At 32.1% G+C, this 12078-nt stretch overlaps 3 protein-coding genes across 4 annotated transcripts in view; 2 read left to right on the top strand and 1 right to left on the bottom strand.

Annotated features, from left to right (window-relative positions):
* LOC129984677 (prefoldin subunit 2-like) overlaps window positions 1-12078 on the bottom strand; it is a 68459-nt gene that overhangs the window by 50797 nt on the left and 5584 nt on the right. Inside the window, exon 2 of one of the 2 annotated variants that reach the window (XM_056094608.1) lies at window positions 4499-4590. In XM_056094608.1, coding sequence (XP_055950583.1) covers window positions 4499-4533 — 35 coding nt within the window. In that variant the 5' untranslated portion in view covers window positions 4534-4590. Of the gene's footprint in view, window positions 1-4498; window positions 4625-12078 lie in introns of those variants that run through there. The other variant, XM_056094607.1, reaches the window with a different exon arrangement.
* LOC129983948 (uncharacterized) lies at window positions 6913-7341 on the top strand. Its single transcript, XM_056093679.1, has one exon. It carries the CDS (start codon window positions 6913-6915, stop codon window positions 7339-7341), a length of 429 nt encoding a protein of 142 aa, XP_055949654.1.
* Window positions 7834-8292, top strand: LOC129983947 (uncharacterized). The gene has a single exon (XM_056093678.1). The coding sequence runs from the start codon at window positions 7834-7836 to the stop codon at window positions 8290-8292; it is 459 nt and encodes a 152-aa protein (XP_055949653.1).

The raw sequence follows: 12078 nt of genomic DNA, 5'->3' as shown, positions 1-12078 counted from the left end.
CCTACTTTAATAACTTCTTCATCAAAATATTTTAAAACTTCAAATTTTGATAGTCATATAATTCACTCATAATATTATAAAGGCCTTCAGTCATAACGTAATATGTATCTCTCTAAGTTTCTGTTAGCTCCCGTGGAATTTATGCTTTAAATTAAAGTGGAAAGAATGAATCTGCAATTAATATAATAATATTTTTTACTGAAACAAAGCATTCTTTTATAATATGATTATTGAAAACAGAGTCACTGAGCGTTTAAACTTTATGGGCACTAAAGAATATACATCTTAATTTATGTAATATCTCAAGAATTTGTCAACAAAATTTTCTCAGATTCATCATGAACAGATCGATTCATTAACAATGTTTAATTTTAAATGCATCAAACACTAAGAAAATAAGCAGAATCGTTTAAAATAATCGGTCGAAGACAGGTTAAAAAAAAAAAAACTACTTAAAAAACGATGTACTTAAAACTATAAGCATATACAAAAAATATATAAGTAACATAAATGCAATTTAATTACAAAAGCATGCAACTAACATAAAAATAATTCAAATCCAGTCCGCATCCGTTGTTAATAATTATCAACAATCAGAACACAATGCGCATGCGTGAATTTTCAACCCCAGTTACGGTAACGCAAATGCGTGAATTTTTCTAATCCGGTTGGGGTAACGCTATGCGGATTAGAAATTTTTAATTCCTTTATTCTATTTTATTTTAATTCAAAAGTACTTCAGAATGAATCTGAAAGATCGATTAATTAATAATGTTTAATTTTAAAAGCATCAAACATTAAGAAAATAAACAGAATCGTTTGAAATAATCGACCGAAAAATGTTAACCCTACTCTTTTTAGTGTGGAAAAAAAAACTGAAGCCTTACTCATTTGGTGGTGAGGAAAATGAAAAAATTTTTGTGGCTGGAAAGTTAGTTTTTAATTAATAATTAAAATTCTAATTAAAAATTCAAAAAAGGGACCCCAGGTGCACATTCTCGACCTCCTAGGTATACATGTACCAAATTTGGTAGCTGTAGGTCACACGGTCTGGCCTGTAGAGCACCAGCACACACACACATACACACACACACACACACATTGAGCTTTATATAAGTACTAGCCGCCTTTGTCCTTCAGCCATAACATAATATGTATCTCTGTAATTTTCTGTTAGTTCCGGTAGAATTTATGCTTAAAATTAAAATGGAAATGACTAAACTGCAATTAATATAATAATAATTTTTACTGAAACAAAGCATTTTTTTTAATAATATGATTACTGATAATAGAGTCACTGAGCGTTTAAACTTTATGGCACTAAAGAATATCTTTCTTAAGTTATGTAATATCTCAAGAATTTGTCAACAAAATTTTCTCAGATTCATCATGAACAGATCGATTAATTAACAATGTTTAATTTTAAATGCATCAAACTTTAAGAAAATAAAATGAATTGTTTAAAATAATCGGTCGAAAACGGGTTTAAAAAACTACTTAAAAAACGATGTACTTAAAACTATAAGCATATACAAAAAAATATATAACTAACATAAATACAATTTAATTACAAAAGCATGCAACTAACCTAAAAATAATTTAAATAATTGAAAACAGGTTAAAAAAATCTACTTAAAAAACGATGTACTTAAAACTATAAGCATATACAAAAAATATATAACTAACATAAATACAATTTACTTACAAAAGCATGCAACTAACCTAAAAATAATTTAAATCATCTGTTGATAACGGTTGTCATGGCAACAATCAGAATGCGCATGCGTGAATTTTCTTCGCCAGCTTCGGTAACGCAAATGCGTGAATTTTTCTACGCCAGTTGGGGTCACGCTATGCAGATTATACATTTTTAATTTCCTTTATTCTGTGTTATTTTAATTCAAAAGTACTTCAGAATGAATCTGAAACATGGATTAATTAACAATGTTTAATTTTAAATGCATAAAACATTAAGAAAATAAACAGAATCGTTTGAAATAATCCGCCGAAAAATGTTAACCCTAGCCTCATTGCTGTTGGGAGAAAAAAAAATTGAAGCCTTACTCATTTGGCGGTGGGGAAAATGGAAGATTTTTTGGCCGGAAAGTTAGTTTTTAATTAATAATTAAAATTCTAATAAAAATTTCAAAAAAAGGGACCCCAGGTGCACATTCCCGACCTCTAAGGTATACATGTACCAAATTTGATAGCTGAATGTCAAATGACCTGGCCTGTAGAGAGCCAACACACACACACACACACACACACTGAGCTTTATTATAAGTATAGATAGATATATGTTTTATAATTTCGTGAAATTCTTCCTCAGCGCTTTTTAGTCGCCATTACAACCAACAAGTACTATTATTGAAATAATTAAGAGTACGACTGGAGTTTAACCGCCCTGCTTGGCGCAATTTTCAAAAATCGCCAACTCGCGAACAACGGTCTCGTGCCGTGTTGTGCAAAAGCAAGGGAGCAGATGTCCAATCATAGCGCATAATAAAGGCGAAAGATAATAGGTTTGCCAGTCTGAAAGTTACCAGTTTTGGCGCATTATCGTAACTTGGCGAAGAAGGGGGTTAAATTCCGGTTCAACCTAATTAAGTTCCCTCTCCATAGTAGTAAAATTGTAAGATATTTATTGTTAAATACTTTTGTAAAAGGGTAGTTTAGTGTGCCCCTTTCAGCGCCAAGGATGCCAGTAAAGATGGCGGACAAAATAAACAAACACTTCTGCAAAACAGTTACGGTTACCACTTTCTGCATTAAAATTATGATCTTTATTGATAAATATAGTTTTTTCTGTGATTTTTATTTAATTTTTTTTAATCTTTGGGATCACTATCGCTGCTTATCTTAACATTTTCAAATAAAGAAGTTTTTTAAACTGACTGCTCTGGTCTGTTGTGCAAAGAGCAAAATTGAGAGCATGCGATGCCTTCGGCTTTTGAAGAAGGCACCGGGTACAATTTTTTAATTAAAAAAAAAACCCATCTAACGGCTTCGCTAGCAGCGGAAGCAGGAGCCTAGTAGCTTCGCTAGTACATTGAACATAAGGACTGTCTGGATAACAAGAACAGTACATAATCAAAAGAAAAGAAAGAACAGAGAAAGAAACAATCAAAATATTCTCCATACAAAATTTCAACTTCATTTCCCAACTTCATCGTAAAATATATATATTCCATTCACACTTCATTCATTCTGCAGGTTCAAAATATTTCCTGCCATCACATTCACCAGATATCCGTTCTTGAACAATTAGCGATATTACAAATTACCGCCAGAGCACAAAAAGAATTACCAGAACTGCAAATCTTATGCAATTCCATTGCATAAGATTTTTAAAGTAAGAATTCAGACGATTTCTTAAAGCGCATACTGATAGTTAAGAATAGCAAAAGAATAAATATTTTCTGTTCGTATTCACATTAAAAATAAGATTACAGTGTCTTAGCAGTAAAAAAAAAATAATTTTAATGCAGAACTAAATTAAGTTCTTGAATCGATATTTTTTTTATTATTTTTAATTTAACATTTTTCATAAAATAGTTGTAGCTCCTTACAACTCAACAATTGTAAAAAGTAGTAAACAAAACAGCATTAGGGTTGATAGAAAATTGTTTCGTTGAGTTCCCATATTGGTGATAAACTCGGGGGCACACTAAAGTACATTTCAACCAATACTATTGTCCAATACACAAATCGGCGCAGCTGGTTTCATTTTTAGGTTTAAAGATAATTGAGCAACATTGATCCATAAAGGTTCAAAAAATAGATTTCGTTGATAAAGCGATTCCACGCTCAAAAATTAACTTTTTTTATATTACAATTATGAATCCTATTTGATTCATAATTGTAATAAAAAAACAGTTAATTTTTTACTGTAACTTCTTTACACTATAATTCATATTGTAAGCAATCTTGATTTTTTTTTTTTTTTTTTTTTTTTTTTTTAAATATGGGGACTTGGCATTGTTGGCATTCTTGGCGATATGAAGAGGCACATTGAAGAAGTGGATTTCAAACAAGTTAAATTAAAACTTAAGGAACATTTGACGTTCTTATTCTCGAATTTAACACTTTTAAGCAATCATGTATTTTGTTTTAATAGCAACGAATTTTCATGTTGTAAGCTAATTCATGCCAAAACAAATCAAGTAGACTTAAGATGTGGCATAAATGTCAAATTCAAATTTCTTAAATCAATACCTTGCCATATTTGATTTCAGATCTAACAAAATTAAGATTTATAGTTGATTAAAGTTTGTCAGTTGGATAATTCTACGTTTGAAGGTCGAAGTACATTTTAATGAACGAACTGAAAAAGATAGAAAATTTTTTATATACCAAAATATATAACTAAGATATTCCAGATTATTTCATCAAGTTAATTCTGGCATCTACCTTGTTTTTTACTGATGGCACGATTTGGTATATCTTGACTGAGCGATTGCAATGGATTCTAAATTTTTGTCTATTAAACAAACATTACCTGTGATCTGATAACTGAACTTCTGCGTTTGCCATCTCTGCGTACAATTGTCTCTGTGTTTGTCTCAATAGCTCAAATTTCTTCTTCACCTCCTGTCGAGAACAGTTCCTATTATCGTCCGCCATTTTTGAAAGAAGGAAATAATTGAAAGAACATTAATAATAATAAAAAAAACCTGATACTTTAATAAAAAGAAGCTTGCTTTTACCAGCGAGTGCTAAATTAATGGCGAGATTACACTCGGCCAGTTATAAGACGAACAGAAGGTAGTGCATGCGCAGAAAGGATGTTTGCCATAATTGCAAAGAAATTCAGGCATTCCATGTTTGGCTATAAATTGCCGTTTTGGCATCCTTGAATTTTTTTTTTACACTGCTTATTGTATTAAAATGGTGGATATTTACATAAAGAAGCATGTAAAATAGAAAAAAAAGTCAACATATCTAAATTTGGAAAACTATAGGGAAAAAAAATACAGTCCTCGCATTAGAAAGAACAAAGGGCAAAAAATGTCGGAATTAATCTATGATAAGATATAAATTAAGAAAGAAATTAAAACCGTCAGATTCTACAAACGCATGTACTGTAAGGAGGGGAAAAAATATAGCACAACGGCAATTTGTTGCCCCGTCGGGACAATTACTCGCCATCAACTGAACAGCATTTTTCAGCCTTTCTACGCATGCACCGCTTACTGGCCGTCTTATAAGTGGCCAAGTGTAAACCCGGCATGACCACCATCAGTCGCTGTAGAGTAGTTAGATAATTTTGAGGATGTTTTGCTTCTCACTGAGTATAATTGTAGATCGTTTGTTATACAAATAAACAAAATTAAAGACGATTTCAACTTTTAGTTCAAAACAGTGCAACATGATTATATACTCGACGTGCCTTTTAATTTATTATCACATTATCAATCAGTTTTAAAAGACTTCATTCGTCTTTTTTAAAAAAGAAATTAATCTTTAGGTATAGAAACGTTAACATGCACATAAAAAATGTCTTTAATATTGTTGTAAAATAAGTTTGCATAAAATGTTTAGCTTAAAATATGTACAAAGAATAGCTGCAAAGGTATTTAAAAATATTTTTGTAAATTAATTAAAATTAGAGAATTAATTATAAGAAAATAAAATTGTATCATAGAAGAATTAATTTTAAAAAAAATAGTATAAAAATGAATTTTCTTCATTAAATGTATGTAGCAACTGAATAAAAAATGTAAAGTTTGATTGATTTTTATTTAAAAATTTGTGTGTATTGCTTAAGGACAAATTTTGATGCCGAACCATAAATCTCGTTGCCATAATCAAGTTATGTAAAATCCAAATTCTGTAAAATTTTATAAGAATGGAATAATCATATTGCATTTGATAAAACTTTTAAACTGGTTAAAGACATTTTTTTTTCTTTCCCAGGAAAATGGGAAACATATTCCGTTAAAGCTTACATATTTATACGTTTGGGATATTAAGTAATCATCTCCCCTTATGTAGTTGATGGAAAAGTAACAAACGTTCAGTAACAAGTTCCAATGACTACATAAATTATCTAATAAAGGCACGAAAATCATAGAAAAATAAAAAATATTTAATTGCTTCATCATATGTTCAGTAATTACTTTCATACAATTTTTATACTTCTGTGCATAAACAACATTAGTTACTTGTATTACTAGTATTATTGGTAATATTTATTATTATTATTAATAATAATAAATATTACTAGTAATATTTAGAGAAAACAATTATATTAATAAAAATTAGATTGTGTTGATATTCACTCGTATCTTCCATAAAACTAATGAAAGATACAAAGTTTGAGCCAAATAAGCGAAAACTGCACTATTATGAGTGCAAAACATTGCTAAAGAGATGCCAAGGCTTAAACCAATCAGAGCACGTCGGTATCCTTTGCCATAGACTTAGTCTGTACAATTTGCGAACTAGCGTTTTTCACGGAAATAGGAAAAAACGATAATTTTTGAATAAATTAAATTAAAAGAATAAAAAATTCATTTTAATATATCGTGGTGCAACCAAGAAGCAGAAAAACATTTTATTATTGAACTTAGAAATTGTGCAACAACTCAACTCTACCTTGATTATTGGCTTGTATTCTAAAGATTTGAAATCGCATTAGCGCTACCTCTGTTAATCTACGATCGCTATATTTAAACGTTTTAAATGTAAATATTAAATGTTTATGTCGTTTTACTTTGAACTGAATTACTTTAACAAGAACACACCAAATGCATGACAGCACAACTTCTTCAGTTTCGCTTTAGTCATTCCATATCTGGTGACCTAGGACTTTGAAACGCAGTCTTGAAAACTCAACCGTTAGCAATATCGATGTCAAGAATTCTGTACAAGTGATCAAAAATTAAGGTACATTCGTTAAAGTAATTTAAAATGTCTATAACGGAAGAAAAATCACCTGTCTTAAATCTCGATATTCCAAATGTTGAAATCAGTCGAGTTGCAATTAAGCTTCCAAATTTTTGGCGAAACAAGCCAAAACTGTGGTTTTTACAGCTTGAAGCACAGTTTGCAAACAGCGGTATTTCTCAGGATTCAACTAAATACAATATTGTCGTCGCTGCATTAGACAAAATTGTGTTAGGCCTTGTGGTTGATGTTTTGTCCGACCCTCCTACAGATAAAAAATATGAAAATTTAAAACCAGCTTTATTAAACAGATTAACTGATACTGAGGAATCGAGATTAAAAAAACTCTTGACTGATATGGAACTTGGCGACAAACGGCCTTCCGATCTCTTAAGGCAAATGAAAAGCTTGGCCGGAAATTCTATTTCGGATGAAGTTATTAAATCTTTGTGATTACAAAGGCTTCCACAGCAAACCCAAGCTATTTTATCAATAAGCAAAGATACTATTGATAATATTGCAGAGATGGCCGATAAAATTATCGCGGTTTACAACACTTCTGAAATATGCCAAGCAACGAAAGTTGAACCATTGCCAAAATTAACTTCTTCAGCTGACCGGCATAAATTAGAAGAATTACAAGCAAATATAGCTGCATTAACGAAAACATTTGATGAATTCTCTCAAAATACTAGACCACGCAGCATATCTAGAGAATATAGAAGACGACCTAGATCGAAATTCAGATCAAATCGATATAAATTTTGTTGGTACCACCATAAATTTGGAAGGAATGCTTAAAAAATGCCTGAAACCATGTCAGTTTAAAACGGAAGATTCGGAAAACAAATAAGCCAATTGCTTGATGTGGATAGCGACATTGGCGAGAAAAGTTGCCACTTATATTTATATGATAAATCAACCGGAAAGCAATTTTTAATAGACATGGGAGCTGTTATATCTGTAATTCCTGTAAATAAACAAAGAGATCGTAAAGCATCAGATTTTGTTTTATTTGCCGCCAATGGCTTAAAAATTCAAACTTTTGGCAACAAAGCGCTAAAATTAGATCTTGAACTGCGTCTCCAATTTACTTGGTCATTCACAATAGCAAATGTCTCAAAAGCTATTATTGGAGCAGATTTTCTCAAAAATTTCAGTTTATTAGTTGATTTGAAAAGGAAATGCCTTATTGATACACTGACATCATTGTCTTCATTTGGTAAAATAGCTACATTTCCAAATTTTTCTCTCACTACGATAGCTTCTGCAACATATGATTCACCAATATCTAATCTTCTTAATGAATTCAAGGAAATCACAAGGCCGAGTTGTTCGATTAAGGACCCTAAGCATTTCGTTACTCATCACATCATAACGAAAGGCCCTCCTGTCACATCATAAGTTCGTCACCTTGCGCCTGACAAGCTCAAGATAGCAAAAGAGGAATTCTCATATATGTTGGAGCAGGGAATTTGCAGACCTTCAAGTAGTCCTTGGGCAAATCCGTTACATCTTGTACCAAAGAAAACAGGTGGTTCCTTGCGGGAACTATAGAGCTCTGAACGCTGTTACCCAACCTGGCCGATATCCAATTCTGCACTTACATGATTTTACTCAAAATTTATATGGACGTAAATTTTTCCCCACTCTTGATTTAGAAAGAGCCTACCATCAGATTCCAGTTGAACCATCTGATATAAAAAAACAGCCATTTGTACACCTTTCGGTTTATTTGAGTTCACAAGAATGACATTCGGTTTGCGCAATGCAGCCCAAACCTTTCAACGATTTCTTCATTCAGTGTTACGGGGCTTAGATTTTTGCTTCAGCTATCTTGATGATATTCTCATCGCATCGGAGGATTAATCTCAGCACCTTAATCATCTTAGACAAGTTTTTCAACGTCTTCAAGATGCTGGTCTGATATTAAAGGTTTCAAAATGCAAATTCTCCCAAACCGATGTAAATTTTTTAGGTCATCGAATTTCTTAAAATGGTATCGAACCAACAAAAGAAAGAATGAAAGTTATCGAAGATTTCAAGTGCCCTGAAATAGTCAAACAATTAAGAAGATTTTTGGGAATTATCAATTTTTATAGAAGATTTATTCCTCAAACAGCTCAACATCAAGAGAGCTTGTACGATTATTTAAAAAGTAGCAAAAAGAATGATAATCGAATTCTCAAATGGACTGACGAGACTACAAAAGCCTTTACAACTTCAAAAGAGTTATTGAAATATGCAACACATTTAGCTCACCCTGAACCATCTGCTAAACTTGCTCTCATGACAGATGCCACCGATGTAGCATTAGGTGGAGTTGTGTAACAATTTGTAAATAATCGTTGGCAACCACTTGGTTTCTTTTCCGTAAGACTGACACCAACGCAAAGGAATTATAGCACATATGATCGGGACCTGCTTGCTGCATTTTCGCCCATTAAGCATTTTCGATACCTTCTAGAAGGTCGTGAATTTACTTTATTCACGGATCACAAACCGCTCGTTTATGCGTTCCGTCAAAATTTGGAAAAGGCACCCCACGTCAACAAAGGCATTTAGAATTCATTAGTCAGTTCACGTTAGAAATTAAACACATTTCTGGAAAAGACAATATTGTTGCTGATGCCTTATCTAGACTGGAGGAAATTAGAATTTCATCACAATTTGATTACGAATTCATAGCAAAAGCTGAAGAAATAGATACGAAGTTAAAAGAAATAATTGCATCTCAAAACTCTTCATTTGAAATTGAAAAAATCTTAGTTTTTGGATCTAATTACGAATTTTATTGTGATGTTTCAGCTAAAACTAAAAGACCATTTATTCCAGTCAACTTCAGGAAAACAGTATTCCCCAGTGTTCACAATCTATCGCATCCTGGAATTAAAACAACTGTAAGATTAGCTTCATCGAAATTTGTTTGGTCATCCATCAACAAGGATATTAGCAATTGGACAAAAAGTTGTTTAAAATGTCAAAATAACTAAACATGTCCATCCTCCATTACAAAGTTATCCTACAGTAAGTCAAAGATTACAAGAAATTAATATGGATCTTATTGGTCCTTTGTCACCATCGGAAGGATTTCGGTATTGTCTTACAATAATAGACCGCTACACACGATGGGCAGAGTCTGCTCCTCTTCCTGACATCCGTGCAGAAACTGTAGCTGATGCTATATTGAAAAATTGGATCGCCCGTTATGGCATTCCAACTGTAATTACAACAGACCAAGGTACTCAATTTGAATCTCAACTGTTCGAAGAACTTTCAAAATTTTTTGGTTTTAAAAGAAATAGAACAACCGCATATCACCCACTAGCTAATGGTTGTATCGAACGTTGGCACCGTACACTGAAAGCCAGTATCATGTGCCATGAGAACCAAAGCTGGACAAAATCACTTCCAATTCTTCTACTTGGTTTACGCACAGTGTGGCGTGAGGATTTTCAAGCCCCGCCAGCTGAACTCCTGTATGGTGAAAATATAAAACTACCATGCGATTTTCTTCAGAATTCAAGCTTACAACCACAATCTGAATTTATCCAGAGTTTAAAAAGCACTATAGAAAACTTAAAATCCGTTCCCTTTCATAATCATTCAAGTAAAAAAATATTGTTTTCAAGGACTTAAAAACTTGTTCACATATATTTGTCCGTACTGATAGTTCCCGTTTGCCACAACCTTATCACGGACCATACAAAGTTGAAAGGAGAAAAGATAAAGTTTTCACTTTAAAAATAAATCAAAAAGCAGTCAACGTTTCTGTCGGCAGAATAAAGCCTTATTTTTCGGACAATCCTTCAGAACCTGATTTGATTTCCAAATTTCCAGCAACTGTTAAAAAGAATTCAGTAGCTGTATCGCACACTGCAAATTCAGAAACTCCTTCGACCAAGCAAGTCACCAGCGACAAAAGAGTGAGATTTGCTGCTCCAAAGCTGGACGTGCAGTCTGCATTCCATCTCGTTACAAGTGGCGTTATCGTTCAAGTAGCTCACGGGGGGGGGGGAGTACTGTGGTGCAACGAAGAAGCAGAAAAGCATTTTATTATTGAACTTAGAAGTTGTGTAACAACTCAACTCTACCTTGATTATTGGCTTGTATTCTAAAGATTTGAAATCGCATTAGCGCTACCTCTGTTAATCTACGATCGTTATATTTAAACGTTTTAAATGTAAATTAAATATAAATATTAAATGTTTATGTCGCCTTACTTTGGATTGAATTACTTTAACAAGAACACACCAAATGTATGACAGCACGATTTCTTCAGTTTCGCTTTAGTCATGCCATAATATAATAAAAATTTATGGTAATGAATATTTATAATAATAATGAAAATATATTAATTTATAATAATAATGAAAATATAATAATTTATAATAATAATAAATAATGAAAGTTTATAATATTGTTTACACTCATTTTCAACTGTAAAGTTCTATTAAAATATCTTTCATTTCATTTCTAATCATTGTAAACATAAAATAAAAACTGCGGCGGAATGAAGATCCATGCAGTGGAAGCAAGAGGACGTATGTTTTCGGGAACATTTCTTTAATGATCCCATTTCACTGAAAACAAAGACAAAACACGAAAGATATGACAAGACATTAAAGCGCGTACACCTTAACAGAATAGCATCTCATCTCATAATAATTACAATCAAAATGCACTATGGAATGCGTGGATGCGTACCTAATTAGGCATCACCATCTATTATCCAAAAGAGAAATGAAAATGCTACAAAACGATTTTGAAAAGACAGGAAAACAGGCTTTTAGTTAAAGCCCCCCCCCCTACAAAAAGGATGCTTAAAGATGTAAATAAAAAATGAGTGAAATGCATAGTATAATGAACAGAGCGGTGGAAGGCTTCTAATACAGTATAAGCTTGAAAGTATTTTGCTGAAGAAGACATTATGGCATAATTATTACACAAAAAATTTTAATGAAATTTTCAGCAACCGTTAATCCCAGCGAACCAACTGGACTCCAGAGGAGGTGAGTTATGAATAAAAGAATCTTTTGATGCACTTGATAGTGCGAAAATATCTCATCATAAATTCTGTATATATTAAATATTTCAAAACTCTTTGATTAAAGTAATAGTTATGATAATAGTAATATTGTAATAGAAAAATAGTTACAATATTATCAAATAATATGACACAAATAACAG

This window comes from Argiope bruennichi, chromosome 9 (genome assembly GCF_947563725.1).
Source record: "Argiope bruennichi chromosome 9, qqArgBrue1.1, whole genome shotgun sequence".
NCBI lineage: Eukaryota > Metazoa > Arthropoda > Arachnida > Araneae > Araneidae > Argiope > Argiope bruennichi.
Note: the sequence above shows the minus strand (reverse complement) of the source record. Positions and strands in the feature narration are given on the sequence as shown.